The sequence below is a fragment of the Micropterus salmoides genome, unplaced genomic scaffold (assembly GCF_014851395.1).
Source record: "Micropterus salmoides isolate LMB-PRFRI ecotype aquatic unplaced genomic scaffold, ASM1485139v1 Ms_hic_scaffold_11, whole genome shotgun sequence".
Lineage (NCBI taxonomy): Eukaryota > Metazoa > Chordata > Actinopteri > Centrarchiformes > Centrarchidae > Micropterus > Micropterus salmoides.
Window position 1 is genome coordinate 6,194,809 of NW_024040152.1, and position 17,115 is coordinate 6,211,923.

General features: G+C 39.5%; 1 protein-coding gene across 1 annotated transcript in view; it reads left to right on the forward strand.

Moving 5' to 3' along the window:
• Positions 1-12,288, forward strand: part of dgkb (diacylglycerol kinase, beta) — an 89,314-nt gene extending 77,026 nt beyond the window's left edge. The window contains exons 23-25 of the mRNA XM_038710582.1: positions 3,767-3,887; positions 4,352-4,412; positions 10,410-12,288. Of these exons, the coding sequence (XP_038566510.1) occupies positions 3,767-3,887; positions 4,352-4,412; positions 10,410-10,517 (290 nt within the window). The 3' untranslated portion in view covers positions 10,518-12,288. The remainder of the gene's footprint in view (positions 1-3,766; positions 3,888-4,351; positions 4,413-10,409) is intronic.
• Positions 12,289-17,115: the final 4,827 nt, after the last annotated feature.

The window sequence follows — 17,115 nt, forward strand, 5'->3', positions numbered from 1 at the left end:
GCCCCACGACAAGCCCCATGAAGCTTTCATTGGAGGATCGGCCTCCACACACCACCCTCCTCCTCCCGCCATTCCTCTTTAATTTTACTTTCAGCTGATCGGCTGCTGGTCCTGCTTCGTTCCCTCACTGCCTCTCTTTTATTCCTCCGCTCTCACCCTGTTGCCCCACATGTGTCAATTTGTAGCTGGCGGCCTCGACAGGTAGTTGTTTGACAGTGACAAGGACACCGTTTCTTATCCCACACTGACTGGAAGACATGAGAATTAAGCCACAGCACTGCTTTTGGAAATCTCCATGTATTCAGTCATATAACTGGCTCACTCCCTCTGTGTTGTCACCTTCACCGCCTGTGTGTGTTTATCGCAGTTAAATATTGCCTTCATCACTTGAGACAGGCACATCATGTTGATTGTAGGTTGGGTAAGGGGTGTTTCAGTTTATATTTGGCTAAAGGCTGCTTATCTTGTGTGTTAATAATTCAACCTCCTTCTTGCGTAAACAGTTGGGTGACTCCATTTTTCTCCCAATTTATCTCTGGGAGGTAAACATGATGGCTTTTTCTATATTTGGCAGAGTCCACTTTTGATTATTGTTCCAGACATTTCATTTGTGCCTTTAATGTAAGAAATAATGGTTGGTGATTCAAAATAAAAATGGAATTTCAAGAATAAATCATACCAGATAAAATCTGACTTTCAGTCACCGAGATCTTTTGTTGAATTATGTCTGCAACGTATTGAGAGGAATAATTTTTGAACCTTAGATTTATTGTCTCAGGTTTTGGTTAACACAAGACAGTATGTGACATAATTTAGGGAAATACAAACTGTTCAACAATTTGTGTGGTACAAATGAGATATAACATGCATTGAGGTGTTGGTAGGCACACTTTCTTCATCTTTGGACCGAGCCAGGATAGCCGTTTCCCCCCGCCTCCAGTCTTTATGCTAAGCTAAGCTAACAGTCTTGCGGCTCTAGCTCCATACTACAAATGAAGACTCATGTGAGAGTGGTGTCGATCTTTTCATCGAAATCTCAGCAAGAAAGCAAAAAGTATTTACCAAATTGTCAAATTATTCCTTTTAATTAGCATCACATGTCTTCTATGACTTTAAACAATGTGTTGTCATCCATAAGGTCTTCAAATAAACCCAAATATAGTTGTATTCTCAAGTAGGATTAGGTTAAACATTCTACAGGTCATCTAGAAGTTAATGATTATACCCAACACATGCAGGTAAAATCTATTTAGTTGTGTTTTTATTAAATATCCACTGGTTGTACAGAGTCTCTCTGACCTCGTTATATTTAGTAGAGAGGCTCTATGGTCTTTCAGACAGTAAGCACTCTTGGGTATACAGGGTCTTTGTAGCCCCGGGCAACAAGGAATCCCTATCACTGTGGTGAGGCTGTCCATCATACGTGTCAGTGCGGGCCTGTGTGAGCCGTTTGCATTAATGTGAGAAGTCACAATGGGGGGAGCAGCTTTAAAGCCCAGTATCAGGAGGTCAACCTGCTGGGTATGTACACACACTCTTCCACTCTGACCCTGGAAAGCACTGCACTCACAGTCCGGCACTGAGATAGGGGCAGACGCATGTCCATCACCATGGTGACAGCTGGACACCACAGCTAGGCAGCGACAACAACACCTCACTACAACAGCAACATTACCTACGACACTCCTTCAGGAAACCAACACGGCTCAGATAAACATGACAGAGATGGAGCAGCAGTGGTGACAGCGAGCTAACTCGCTCGCACGCACCAAGTGCCTAAAAATGGGTTTTAGTTTCAATTAGTGTCTGTATGCTCCCAGCAGTGAGGCAGCAGCTTCTTAATTTGTGGAGGGACGAGTCGATTGAGAGTCGGAGGCAGAACGGGCCGCTGAAACAGATGGTCCCTGCATGACACTGGGCTTCCAGCAGGGCCAAAATCAATGCTCATAACTGCAAAACAAGAGAAATTAATAATTATATTATCACAAGATTGCTTTGCATTGCCGGTGCAATCTAATTAATAGCTGTTCTGTTTGTAGCTTGTTGTTCTTGTTGCCTTTTTTTCTTTTTTTAACTGTGAATGTTAAATGTTTCAGAAACGGAAGGCGACGTTTGAAGTGAGGAATATCACATCATGTTCTTTTATTCGTCCTCACTTTCCTTCTCATTTTGATCTCTCCTTCCTCACTTTCTTAGTAAATATCCTTCATCCCACATTCTTCCTCTCACTCCATGTGGAAGTGTCTTGGTTTTAAGATAACATCAGAAACATTTAGTGGCAACAATGAACATAATGTATGAATTATTTGTTGAACCATTTTATCATATTTAGCAGTCTGAAACACTAGATCATTGCTACTGAAATCTACTTTAAATACACATTATTCATGCTTCTAGCATGCATACAGTAACACTCTTATGATATGTACTTGGAATTACACACTTTTCAAAACCTAATTTTCTAGTTGTTTTTTTTTAAATATTAATGCTAGGACAGGCAGCATTGCAGAACTAACAAGAGACAGGTGGATTTTGAAAGTGTCCCACTCCCTCCAAAGTCATTCCTCCAAAACCCATTTTTATGCGCAATAAGTGCATTTTTATGCTTTATTTTTTTCATTTTATATCAGAACTTTTGATTTATTGATTGATTCTGAAATAAATTGCACACCATAGCTTTAATCAGAAGCCATTCCATAAACACAGATAATTCTCAAGTTGGTCTCCATCAAAGCAACAGCTCTGGGCCCATATTTATCAACCTTTTCAGAATTACTCATAAGAACACTGTTAAGAACTGACCTAAGAGTAAAAAAATTCTTTGCTCAAAGCTGTGCTTAAAAGTTAGATATCAAGCATCATAGTCCTAATTTGAGTGAAGTGTAGGACTAAATCTTAAGTGTGACTGATTTACGACCCTTTGCTGTGCCGCAAACAGGATTTTGGATGACGATGTCGATGATGATCTCTTCAGCGATAGATAAATTCACACTGAATGTTGAAATTCCTAAGAGGAGTTTATATTCAACACGCATTCAACAAAAAAGAATTTTCAAGATAATACATTATGATATTGGCCTACACTTTAATAAATGAAAGATAAAAAAGTTTCTTTATATGGGCGGCATCAAACGCGCTCCAGTATTGCCGGCTATATGAACTGTGTTTGCTTCTGTCGGATTACGGGGGTGTTGTTGGGAAGTCGATCAAGCACGTGACAGCGTGTGGAGCTGTAAGTGTTTGAATTGTTTCCATGACTATTCAGCTTATTGATGGTTGTGACGGCCAAAATCATCAGCATTGTTGCGTTTGTCCCGTGGCAAAGAAACGAAGCGTCATCACCACCTTCAGTTTAGCTGAAAACGCATTACTGCATAAAGTCAGTGGTGAGATGACGTCCCTCACCAACTCGCTGACAAAGTTTAGGCCTGCGCTGTCCGACCCCGTCTGATTAACTGCGCGTCGTCAGAATTCTTCCTCTCCTCTCCGCATGTCTCTGTCTCCACAGCGCCATCACAAGCCCTACTGGCAATCCTAACCACTTGAGAGACCTCTACAGCTGTCTTAAATAACTGGGAGAGTAAGAGTGATTCTTAGCTTTGAGAAATTTGAGAACTTGCTTTTATTCTTAAGTTTAAAAGTAGGAGAAAATTTCATGAATTCTCAGCACTTAAGACTAAAATGGCACTTTGAGAAGCTTGATAAATACCAGCCCTGGTTGATTGGACTTTAAGTATGTTTAACAATCAGTTTTTTTGTGTTTTAGACCTGTCTGACCAGCTGCTGGAGGTGGTGGGCCTGGAAGGAGCCATGGAGATGGGTCAGATCTACACCGGCCTGAAAAGCGCTGGAAGACGCCTGGCACAGTGTTCCTCCGTGACCATCAGGTCAGAGTTCAACTCGACCGCAACTCACTTTTTTTCATGACTGTGTCACTTTTTGTTATGTTTTGTTGTCTTTTTTTGTTAAGATCTTTGCTAGATTTTGTTTGACCATCAACAGTCTTTTGTCTGCAGTTTCATTATGTTACAGAATGTAAGTACTGAAATATTAAATATCCCCTCCTGTCATTTGGACATTAAGATACCTTTTGCAACATTTTAAATCAGAAATCAGACAAGCTTTTATTGCCAAGTAGTTTTTACATGTACTAGGAATTTGCTTTGGACATAAGGTGCTACACATAGACAAACAAAGGCAAACATACAGGTGACATAAATAAATGTAGAAATGTATAATATGGGATAAATTGACAATAGTTCTGGCTGCACTAGAACAGTCAGGACAGTTAAGATCTTGGTTTCATGCATTTTAAAATGTAATTGTAACATGTTTTTTTTTTCACTGACAGAACCAGTAAATCCCTTCCAATGCAGATTGATGGGGAACCTTGGATGCAGACTCCCTGCACTGTAAGTCATTAAGTGTGTCCACTGTGTCTCTTCATTGTGTACTATACATGACAGGTGGTTCATGCAAACTTGGGCTCGTCACCCAAAACATTAAGTAGTGACATAGCGGAGAAGTAAAAAATCAAGGGCAAAATTCACAACATCATTCTTTTCATTTATACATGTGTATATATATAATTTGAAAACAAATATGCAGTGCTTCTCAATGAGGTTGATGTTTTGCAACCTCAAATGAGAGAACTTAATTCCAAACAGTGAGAGGACAGAGTTTGAAGACCTCATTATGCAGCAGTAAATCAACTAATTTGATCCGGCCACGTTTAAGCCTTTCTATTAGGCTGTTTAACGGGAGCTTAAAGAGTAACTTAACACCAGATTTCATCACTAAACTATTCTGGTTGAACATTTTAAGTCTGTAGCACCTCTGACGACACCCATCCTCCACGTTGTGTCACCAGAAGTGTGATCTGTTACACCTGTAACCACATGTAAGGGTGATGTGGCGTACTGATCAGATTATACTGTGTGTGTATAACAGAAGGACTGCTAATGTACGGACTAAGACCAATCACAGAATACAGATTAGAGTATGTCTTGTATGGATTGTGTAGGAATTAAGCCATTACTTTACTTTGCTTTACTTGTTTATCGGGGACAATGCACAATAATTAACGAGATAACAATATCAATGCCAGATTTTACCCCAGTGGCTTATTTCTATCTGCAGTTCCTGGGCAGATTGATGTTAAGAATTAAAAAACTAACAAAAAGACAAAACGCATTCAATAGCACAATACAGTAAGGGTGCTACGATCGATCGGTCACCGATCGTAATCGGCCGATAATGGCTTTAACTAGTTTGATCGGTGGTCGCTAAAAAGGCCAATCAAAAAAGCTGATCAGATGATGCAATACTCGCCAGACAAATTTTCAACGGCAGCTAAAATGTTTCACTAGGCTGTCTGAGCAGTTTTTAAAGCTAGCTAGCTCCAAAGTCCTTTTCAGACAGGAAGCGATTGATGCGCTGAGTTAATCAATTACAATGAGAGTTGAGCTGCAATCAGACAAGGAGCAACAAGCAGCAGCGATCATGTGAAACTGTCGCGGTCGTGCTCATCTCATACACCCCGCCAGCAACCGGAGTTTCCTGATGCACAGAGAGGCGCCATGCACTCAACCAGCTGACTGCCTCTTTCTCTCAGTTTTTGTTATAAAACGGAGACCTTTTGTTACATTTCCGCCTCCCAGATTAAAGTGGAAGATGTTTGTTTGAAAACGCTGCTGACCCGGTGGGCAAAACCAGAGAGGACAGAGAAGTTATAAAAACGATGACACAGACACTCACATTTGGCTGTCTGATTTGGTCTTATCAGTCATGCAAAATCAAAACACTATATGCTACTGACAGAGTTTTATTTTCTGTATTTTAATTAAAATATACGTACTGTGTAAATAACTTCGTTGTCGGTCAATGCAAAAAAGTTGGTGTGGTGTGGTTCTTCTCTATTACTTTCATCTTTTGTCAAATGTTCTGCAACTGCGGAGTAACGTTAGACCATCTGCGCATGCCCAGTGTACCTGAACGGCCATTAGATGTGTGTTTCAGTCGTTTTAATATAGACGCAGATCAACTCTGATATGCAGCTAAAACGCAGCTGTGGACGGAGAAGACTGTATTCATTACTGTTTGAAAATGCGTAGTAGTGAGGATTTAGCCTCACTCCTCTCTCTACTCCTCTCATGTCAACCCTCCCGTTGTCCCCGGGATTATTCCGTATGTTTCCGTTCTCACCCGCCGTATCCTCCCGTTTAAATGTTTCCCCGTAAATCTTTAACCTTTATAAAACTGAACAAAAACCTGCTGGCCATATTTAAAGTGTTTGCTACTCGCTCCTCTGGTAAAGCCGGTGGCAGGAGGTCTATGTAAAAGATGTAAACCGTGGATTAAATAAATATAAACAATCCACTGAAATTATATAAAGCCTAAAGCCTGTAAACCATATGACATTTTAATGAATACAGTAACTATAAGTAATATTAACAATATACTAACAGTATAATATGGAATTAATATTGTACTTTTATTTATTTAAATGTCCCTTATTTTCAAATGTCATTGATGACTCCTCTCTGTAGCCCACTCTCCCTCTCTCTGCTCCTCTCTCTACCCCCTAAAGCCCACAGAACCTGCCTGAGCTTTCCAGAACAGAAAGCAGCTACTTCAGAATTTATCTGTTAATTTTAATACTTAATATATTGTGTTTAGGACTAATTAAATAAATTTACTGTATAATGCCACATGATATATAAAAGGCTTCAAATAGACAGAGTGATCGCTATCGGCCAATACTGCTTTCAGCGATCGGTGATCGGCCCAAAAAATACTGATCGTAGCAGTTCTACAATACAGCATAAATTATTTTCTAATAGCACAATGAATATAAACTGTCCCTGTCCAATAAGGTCTTAAAGGACTAATTTCAAAAGAAAATACAGATTATCATCTAGTGCAGTATCTGTCCCTTACATTTCTCCTACGGATCATTTTCTGCACTAATTTATGATAACAAATTCTTAATGATTCTTCTAATTTGCTTACTGTCTACGTCTCAAACATGTACCTTGACAAGTGTTTGCCCTCTGTCCAAGTTGTTCATTTTTCAAAATGAAACTCCCCAGTTTGCGTTGATTACAGTTGTGTTTAGCTTTAATTGCATCGCCACTGCAGATGAAGTGCTGCCGAGATTTACATATGGATCGCTGCGGCAAAGCTAAAAAACCCAGTGCATGACAAAATGAGTAGCCTGCAAGTGCTCTTGTATCTGCTGGCACAACTCCACACAGCGAAGTTGGGATCTGACAATACATAATCGTGCTGGAATGACTTCCACGGCGAGTTATTCATACTGTATGTTGGAGCTGAATTTGAATCAGTCGACCTGTTAAATGCTTATAAAAACAACACAGTTCAAATGGGATGTTAACCCACTAATTATTAACAACAACAACTATGCAAATGCATCTCATTTCCTTTGCATGCATAACATATTTAACACCAACCAACCATTTGCATTTTGAAGCGACATATGACATGTATCACTGTCTCTTTGATAATTAGGTCTGAAATAATTGCTACAAAACTAAATTTTTAACTGTATTTCCAGGTAAAATGACCCTTTGTTTAGTCTTAAATATACTTCCTGGTTAGTTTTCTTAGTTTGGATGATTTTTGATGGCTAGGGAGTACGTTTCATACATAATAACATACTTTTTTCAAGAGACATATTTCTCTGTAACTGGGGCTCTTGATACACATAAATGTTTAATGTTTCAAAACAGAGCTCAGTTTCCTTCTAAATTTCTTTCAGGTATTTCTTCTTTCTCCTTTGTGTGATCAGTGTCTTGACTAAAACCTATCATTTTGTTGTATTTTGTGAAGTACATCACAAACATTAGGTTCAGTCATGTTTAATGATAGTAGAAAGCCTACAAAACCCGGTGATTGCTACTGAGTCAGAGAGTTCAAGTACAATAAATGGCAGTTTTCTTTTGAAGGGAAATAGGGTCCCTTTAATGCAGATGGTTACATTTCCTCTCCCCATTACCGCGTTTAGACTCTTAGTGCAACAGTATAATCAATATGTGCTTAATATGACAAGCCTTTATGGCTGATATTTGTTGTTCCATTCATTTCAACTTTCAGTATATTGTCAGATATAATAAAGCCCACACTTTACCATTGCCATAATGTATATTACCATTATCAAAGACATGAGCTTTGGGGATTCTCAAAGTGCCCTAAAAAGTTCACTCAGAAGCCAACTGGCTCAGTTTCACAAGGACCCATATGGACCCAAGACTTGTGAGGTTTTTATGTTGTTAATGAATCAGAATCAGAATGCATTATCTGTGGGGAGGTGAGATGCAGTAGGTATACAAAACTGTTTCTAGAAACACCATTGTTTAACCTTTGACCTTTGGCAAAAACGGCAATTAAATTGTTGTGAGGAAACTCTTTTTATTTGGTTAGCTACTGCAACATGTGAATGAAGTGCCAGTGAGTAACTGCACCCAAGTAAATAATGTTGCTGCTACACTATATAAGTTCATGTAAATTTGACTGGATACGTTTAATAAATTCAACTGTATTGCACAGAGCTCAAGTACTGAGACAAGAAAATACAGAACAGTTCAACCCATGGCACTCCTCCAGGATTTGAACACAGAACCTCTCACGCCCAAAGCAAGAATCATACCCCTAGACCAACAACCCACACTATACATTCTTAAAACAATGCAACAGTGCTGAATTTTGCTATTGATGTGCTGTACCACAAGTGGGACTAGAAAACGTTTGGGTGGCACACTAACAGCATGAATGTGCTCAATTCATTTTTTTGACACACCAACTCAATTTGGACATTTCTTCTGTGCAAGAGGAAATTGCTGAAGACCAAAGTAGTGGACCATGAGACAGATTGATGCAACAACCTGCATTACCGAACCGAGCAACATCACTATCCTTAAGTTGTGTTCACACTGAAAGCGAATTTAATGTTCACCTTGCTTTTGACCGGCGGACATTTTGAGTGTTCACACACGCGTGTAAGAGAATAAACACAGTCCGTGGATACTACAGCTATATGAACCCAAAGTAAACGCTTTGCTGTGATTTAATTGCAATAAACGGATCAAACTGATGCCGAAATAACTAAAATATGATGCCGTTTTGTTAGACAAATGAGATCATGCTTTGTCAGGTCTGTCAGCAAGACAGCAGGACGACAACTTTTAAAATGTTTGTTTTCTGAATTGATCAGGGCTATGCTATGCTAACCTGTTCACAGTAAAGTACAACAATAGCTAGAATAAAATTACAGACAGACATTTTCTGAACTCACCAGGTAGTTCAACTTCCTCGCTTTCTTTTCTCCAAGTAATGTCCAGCTTTGTCCGTTTTTTATATAAAAATGACTTAGTAGGCCAGCAGAACTCTGGTGCCATCTGACGCTGACAACAGCAGTGGAACCGGATGTGCACGGAAACTAGCTGCTGAGAAGCGCGAGTGAAGATAAATCAAGTTGTAATTCCAAAAACTAAAGTAAAAAGCTAATTTAATAAAACCAGTTAACTCTGAGCTCCTCTCGCGGGTAAACGCGTAGTTGTCAGAGCAGAATCCAGACTGACTATGGGTGTTTATTTGTCCGAAAGCTGCAGCACTGTTCCCCGTCCACTTCCCCGTTCTTTAGCAGCTAGTCATTACACCACTCGCCTGGTCCTCTCCAAACAACGCTCCAAAGCCGCTGGTGACGTTTGGACTATCTCACCACTGATAGGCTTTCGCAACATCACATCAAGCGCCCAAGTTGAAAAATTTGAACTCGCACAAACCAGCGAATTTAGCAACAAATGCCTCATTTGTGCCGCCCGGAGGCGGAATTCACAGGAATTTGCATCTTTGCATTGACTTTGTATGTAACCAAGCCGCCTAAAACGCTGGATTCACTTTTGGTGTGAACACACCTATAGGCCTCATTGTGGATTCTTGCTTTTGCCAAACAATTTGTCTTCTACAGAACTTTGGCTGTTCTGTCTGACAGTCCAAAACTCAAAGATATTCAATTTACAATGACACAAAAATGTGAGAACCTGGAACCTTTCCTGTGTAACGAATGACTTATTGATTGATTATTAACATTGTTGATTATTAATTTTCTGTCAGTTGTCTTTATCAATTATGACTAATATAATCTAAGGAAAAGGGGAATCTGCTGGTTGGAAGTAGCTTTACTCAGGTGCGACTCATAAAGCAGATTAGATTAAATTAGTAGGGTGATTGGGCCACTGATTCCTAAAACAGGGATGAAAAGGTACACACAGATAGCAGGTGATGGTACACACCACATTACCTCACTGTGCCATTTCCTTACATATTTCTTTGTAATGCAGACAACACCAAACTAAATCTTAGCTCTTTGCTTCTTCTTCTGACTCCAGATTGAGATTGTCCACAAGAATCAGGCTCCCATGTTGATGGGAGCGCCACAAAGCCGAAGCTTCTTCTCCTCCATCATCAGACGAACGCGCACTGAGAGCAAAGACTGATCTGTCACTGCTCAAGACCTTCGAGTCCTCACAAGCACCTGCAGAGCAGCAGTCACAAGTTGATCATCACTCGGCCCATTAGTGAAGTGGGGTCTTTGATGCCTGTTTGATAGCCCAGCGTACGGTAGCGAACTGTAGGTTCAGTATGTATCGCCTGCAGCATGGAGGTGTCACCGAGAAGCCCTCATTGAATCCAGAATGAGGTGTGTTTAGGACTGATGGTTTGATTTACAGTGCATAGAGAAGTTTAGCTCCAAAAATACTGAAGCTATTTTGGGAAGTCGAGTTTTCTAAATGTCTGTTTTTATTTTTGCCGTTGTGATTGGTGCCATGTGGAAAAAACCCACAGATGAATGTGTTTTGTGATGCGATGTATTTATTTATTTATTCATATTTTGCTGCTATTGATGTTTTTTAACCGTTTTTTGAATTTGCATACCCCTGATGCATGATGGACAGGGATAGAGGTTACTGCTGTTGAAGCTGACATATCTGGAGTTTGCAGCTGATCCCCAAGTGTTTAGTAAGAAGTGAAGTTTCTTTGCTCAGCATTTCTTCAGCGCTTCACTCATGAATGGCTTTGAGTAGTGAAAAGGCAGAGAATCACTTTTGCTTTCTTTTTAAATGTTCCTGCAAGTCATCCTTGTCATGTTTTGATCTGCTGTGTTGCTGCTCCGTCAGTGAAAAGATTAGGAATGATTATTGATCTTCATAAAAAATGCATGACACTCTTTGTTTCACGTTGCACGAGACATTTCCAGACAGTTTTACCAATTGTGTGCATGAGTGACCAAGATCTTTTTTGACACTTGATCATTTTTGAATCTACATCGTCAGTGCTGCTCGGTTTAACCATATCATACTTTATCTATGAGATGGCTGCAGTTTATAGGATCCTGGCTTTTTCTGAACAGGTACTCAGGTACTTTTAAAATGAAAAACAGCGAAAAGGCAAAAAAAAAATCTAGTGTTCAATCAGAATGTATGTTTGTACAATGACTGTATAGTTGGATGTTCATGGGAAACAGTTTGACATCCTCTGGTCATTGATTTGCTCTAATGTCTACTGTTGAGCGTTTACAGTCCACTGTGCATAGCGTAATTAATTAAGTCTAAATACAAAATGACTATTGACATATATATTGAAAAAGCTTGATTTAAAGAATCAATACTGAAAATCAATCCCATCAAATAAAACCAGTTTTCATAGGCATTTAACAGCCAGTCACGTGAGCACATGGCATCTATAGTGCAGTTTGAAAGATTTTCATTCATTTTAAACTCCTTATTTCATAAAAGTGTCTCCTTATACAAATAAATGACATTATTCTGGATCATTCAGTGAATTTCTGCATTTAAATAGTATTTATCGCATCCATTCTCACCATAGATAAACACGCACACCACTTCAAATTCCAGGGGATTTGTTACAGGCCTACCAATGTGACACACACCTGATAAATGTGTTGTTTTTAACAGAATTGCACTCCTGCTTGTTTTCTGCGAATAATTGTAGGCTTGACTGTTTCAGTCTTTAAAAGTGCCATACCCCAGTGGAGACTGAGGTCTGATGAGTCTCCATCTCTTTGCTTTGTACTTTGCAGCGTTTGTACAGTGAGGTTGTATTTTTGTACACAGTATTATTTATTTTTCCGCTTACTGCTTCACTGTAGAACTCACACCATGTTGTTCTGCCTAAAAACAAATTATGCCTGCCAATGTTGACTGAGAAAAGTGATTATGGAAATAATTAAAAAGCTTTTGTTGTTTCACATAGTGTTCTGGTGTTCATTGTACATTGACCCTTGATGCCCTAGTCAAACTGAAATTTGAATTCAACTCACTTTTTGTTTGAGGAAATATAAACTATGAAACTGCAACAACATTAGCCCCACCTCCGCAAGCATACCCTGGCTTTGCTGTTGCAGAGCGGAGTGGCTAGCACATGTAGTTTATTCAAAGTTAATTATTTTTAAACGTGTCGCATGTCCAAATTGCACCAAATGCGACACTGCACTCCCTTGTGTCAGCAGCAACACACCCGCCACATGTGAGGACGATTAGATGAACAGTTCTTGACATACAAACAGATACACACACACTTCGATTCCTGCCTTATTACCGAATTAGAAACTAAAAACCACTGCATTAATAACTAAGGCTTTCACACTGAGATTTGAAGAACGGACTATAAGATACATGAATATTTACTATCAGTGTGGTAAATGGCTAAATGATGCTGGTGATTACTGCTGATGACAGCTGCTCCTAATCAGGATAGATTAAATGCTAACACTATGCATTCTACTGTGTATGATCATGTGGCAAGAAACTTGATTTGATTTGTATAGGAGGGTGCTGGAGTACAGTCAAATAGTATAACAGCATCAGACTGTTGTCTCCAACTAAATCTCAGCCTAACTGCGCTCAAAAAGTTGGCTATTACCAGGTTGATTATTTACAAACAACACTTGGAAATTCAATCAAATATATATTGTTAATTTCCAGATAAGTAATATCTGGCCACCATGTTGGGTCATTGATCCACTTGGACTGGGGAAGACTGAAAGGGCATGACAGCTGACTGATCATCCGTAATTTATTAAGTTATCTTGAACACTCAGGTTCTGGCAAGATAGCAAAATAACTATTAGATATGTCTTTAAAACAAGGGTGTGTTTAATATGAAATGAATGCATACCATGTTATTAAAACTGTAATCAAGACACACATTAAATTGCATTGACATCTATAGGATCTTTGGTTTTCTATCCCCCAAAAGGGGCCACGGCGTCTTACAATATGGTATGGTCTATGGGAGACGTCATATCCCTGTAGCCTATACAATCACTGATGACATTGTTTCCATATTTCAACAAGCCCACATAGTTGGTTGTGTTCTGTTACCATCTTTCCACTAACCATTCAACAAATCGAGAGTATCCAACGTACAAAAGTGTTACGTTTGTATTCCACCCAGAGTGGAAGCTACATACCTGCCAACACACTTTTTTCCAGGGTTTCTCCTGTATTTAAAGGCCATCTGGTGCCCTCCCGTTTTGTTGTCCCATAATTTGCATACCCCCACGGTGTTCAAGCTTTTTTATGAATAGTTGTCATGCACGCATCCAAGTTTTGGATGTCTGTTTGACGTCACCCAAGTTGCCAGATCGTCTATGAAACACAATCTACACACACAATTAACACACTAATTACAATTTCAACCAATCTGTCACCGCAACCTGGCAACCAACAACCCTATCCAAGGGGCTTGGATGCAACTGCTCTCTGCGCAAGCACATGGGTCAGCTAACTTAAAGGATCATTTAGGTAGTTTTTAGACCTGGGCCCTAATCACATATTTTGGTGTCGAAATGACTAGTAGGTAAAATAAGTTGTGTAATCTGTGCAGTAGATGGCTTCAGCCAGCAGATGTGGACTGGCTGTGGTGGCTGCAACCTTTTACTTCAGGGTAATTGTGCCCATAAAAATTACGTCCACAAAAATCTTTTTGCCAACTGACGAGATCAGACCATTATACAAGGTGTCTAAAAACATCATGGAAAGGATCTCTACAAGTTACTCCAGGTGACACCCTTTGTTTTCAACAGGAAGCTGAAGTCTCGCTCAAATACAATTCTCGCCCTGAAATCTTGTGAGAGGCAGAGGAAGACAATGGTGATAATAGGGCCCAGATTTAAAAATATCAAAATTATCCTTTAACGTTAGCTGTTTTAAAAATGTCAGGACAAATTACACGTGTTCAATGTGTTCAAATAAACTGACTGTTTTTATTGTCAACCCAATGAAATGACTTGTACCAACATTGTCAGTTGTAATCAAAGACTTATGCCCCTTGGAGAAGACTAATGTGAGGAGCACTGTCACTGCAGAAAAAATTTTCCCTTTCTGAAAATTACAATTTACTGATACTGATTTCTTAACAAAATATTCATCATTACACTTGAGTACCAGCAATGTCTTCAAAAAGTCAACTTTCCTGGAATTTTGGTAAAAGGAAATCTTTCTTGTCTGGAGTGGCACTTTGTTTACTGTGTGTCTCAGTGTCAGATGGGTGGACGCCTGCACTTGAACTGCATTTCTCCGTCCTCAGGGGGGTTCAACAGGAGTGACACAGTACTTCACTTCGCATCCACTTCACCTGCCTGGTAATGGAACCCTGCTTGGATCCAAGATGGCATCAGCGTGACCACTGCTGCCTTCCGATATGTCCGTCTATCAATCAAGTGTTTCATGCAATGGCAAAGTTCCCTTTCTAGGGTTTATCCTATATCTGTCCTGTATCATTGCAGGGAAATATTTGCTGATTATCTGTAGAATTTATTGTATATAATTTGCGTAGCCATTACAGTTTAAAAAAAGATCAAGTGCCTTCCTGGCAGTGCAAGGAAACATCATTGTGTTCACATACATGATTGAAATTTTACTAGAAAGATCAGGAGCATGTATGCATTTGGCTTGGAAAATGGTCAGAATACCAGAGTATCATATTTGAGCTTTCTGGTAAAGAATCCCCTTTAAATCAAGTAAAAATGTTTTCATCCTCAAAGTTATATTTTAGCCTGTAGTTCTTTAACTTTCTTAATCTTTCTCCTAAAACCTCTTGACTATAAGAACATGTGCAGACTTTTCACAATGTTGATAATCAGACTTTGTTGCCAAATCTTATTATTTTGTTTGCTTTGGTTTTAGAATTTTCTTAAAGGTTTCTGCTGTTTTCAAACCTTGATCGGTGCGGAAAAACATTATTTAAAGCCAAGTCAACTTTACTTATGTAGCCCAACATGACACAGGCTCCAAGGGGTTTACAATCTGCAACATCTACAATATATGACACCCCATATTGAAATTCATCAAATTAACCCTTTAAGAAAAATTTCACAAATAAATTCCAGAAAAGCAACAGAGGAGTTATGCCTCCACCAGAATTGACAGACATGCAATGTCTGTCTTATGTACAGAGTAGACAGAAGTACCACATGTAGAATTAAAATACTTAGAAAATGAATCACAATGACAAAGCTGCTCTAATCAGTGGCTATTGCAATGTTAGAGGGATCATCCAGTGATGAATCCACAGAAAATGACCCTCAGCTCTACGGAATGTTTTCTACCTCTTTAGCTCATTGTTTTGGTTTCAAAGCTCGAATCCCACACCAATTTCATCAACTTTCAACTTGCAGTCGTTTGCTGTTTTCAGCAACAAAGCTGTGTATGCTACCTTTCCAGCACCAAACAACAGACACACAAAGTTGAAGGTGAGTGAACATGTAAGGTCAGAAAGAACATCTTTAAATATGGACAAGGTGTATAACAGTGTAGTCAAATCAATTTTATTTAAATAGCAAAATATCAAAACTTTTCACAGAATGCTTGACAATCTTTAACACACATAGTCATAAAACCCTCAGTTCCCATAGCCTAAGTTCCCATAAGGAAACTCCACAAAAAGAAAAACTAAACTAAAATGTGAGAAACCTCTAACAGCATCAGAGGTGAAATCCCTCCTGTAGGATGGACAGACATGCAAAAGGTGTCATATAGCAGATGTAGCTTTAGCAATAGTGACAATATTAATGTAGAAATATTCATAACATGTATTAAGCAAATATTAAGTGTAACTAGATCTGCAAGCAGGCATTAGCAGGGTTAAAAGTCCCCGTGCCCAGGCCGCAGCAGCCTGTGGAGGCGATGCAAGTCGGACCTGGAGCCTCACGGGCGCGATTCAAGGCAGGGGTGAAGAACAGCACAGAGATGTGAAAACATTTTGTTCAAAAACAGTAGTTTGGAAAAACTATTTTAGCATATTTCATGATTTTCCAACAAGAGCGCCACCTAGCTGTTGATTGGTTCAGAAGTCTGCGCAGAGCCTCCTGTGTGGCAGGCATACTAGAGTGCTTCACAAGTCTCTTAGGTGCCTTTCCTCAATCCTCGCTTGAACCGGAAGTTGTTCCGCTCCGCCATCTTGCAGGCTGTCCCAAAGCTCTTATTTGCCCCACACACAACTTGCTTCGTTTAGGCTATTAGGATGATTTTATTTTTCTTTTATTTCTCCCATCAACTTTTATTATGGAGACTATTAAAGTCAGAGAAACACGTTTTACATCATTTATCGTCTTCTATTCAGTCACATGTGAGGCTAGTCATTCCTGTGTTTAGTCCAATAGACAACAATAAAACATAGTAAACAATTAGGAGTCGGACAAGTTACTAAACTGCACTAAAGTCTCTAATGAAGTAAGCAAAGGAAAATGAATCCGCTCATCCAGCCGATCTCACCTACTGCATCTGATGAAAGCAGCCGGCCGAAAGCTGCTGCGCTAAAAAAAACAACGTCGGATTGCTATAATGGAACGCAGTGATCGATCAGTGATGAGTGATGTGACTTGCATAAATTAAATGCATGCATTGTGCCAGTAGAAATGATCCATGTGCCTCTGAGGAGGACATAGGCCTACAGTAGCCTATAATTATTCATGTGCAGGTGTTTGTTGAACAGGTAACAGCTACAGAGAGAATCACACTGCAGTTAGTACATGTTGTATAGATTCCAAGACTCCACAGTGTTCACAGTTGC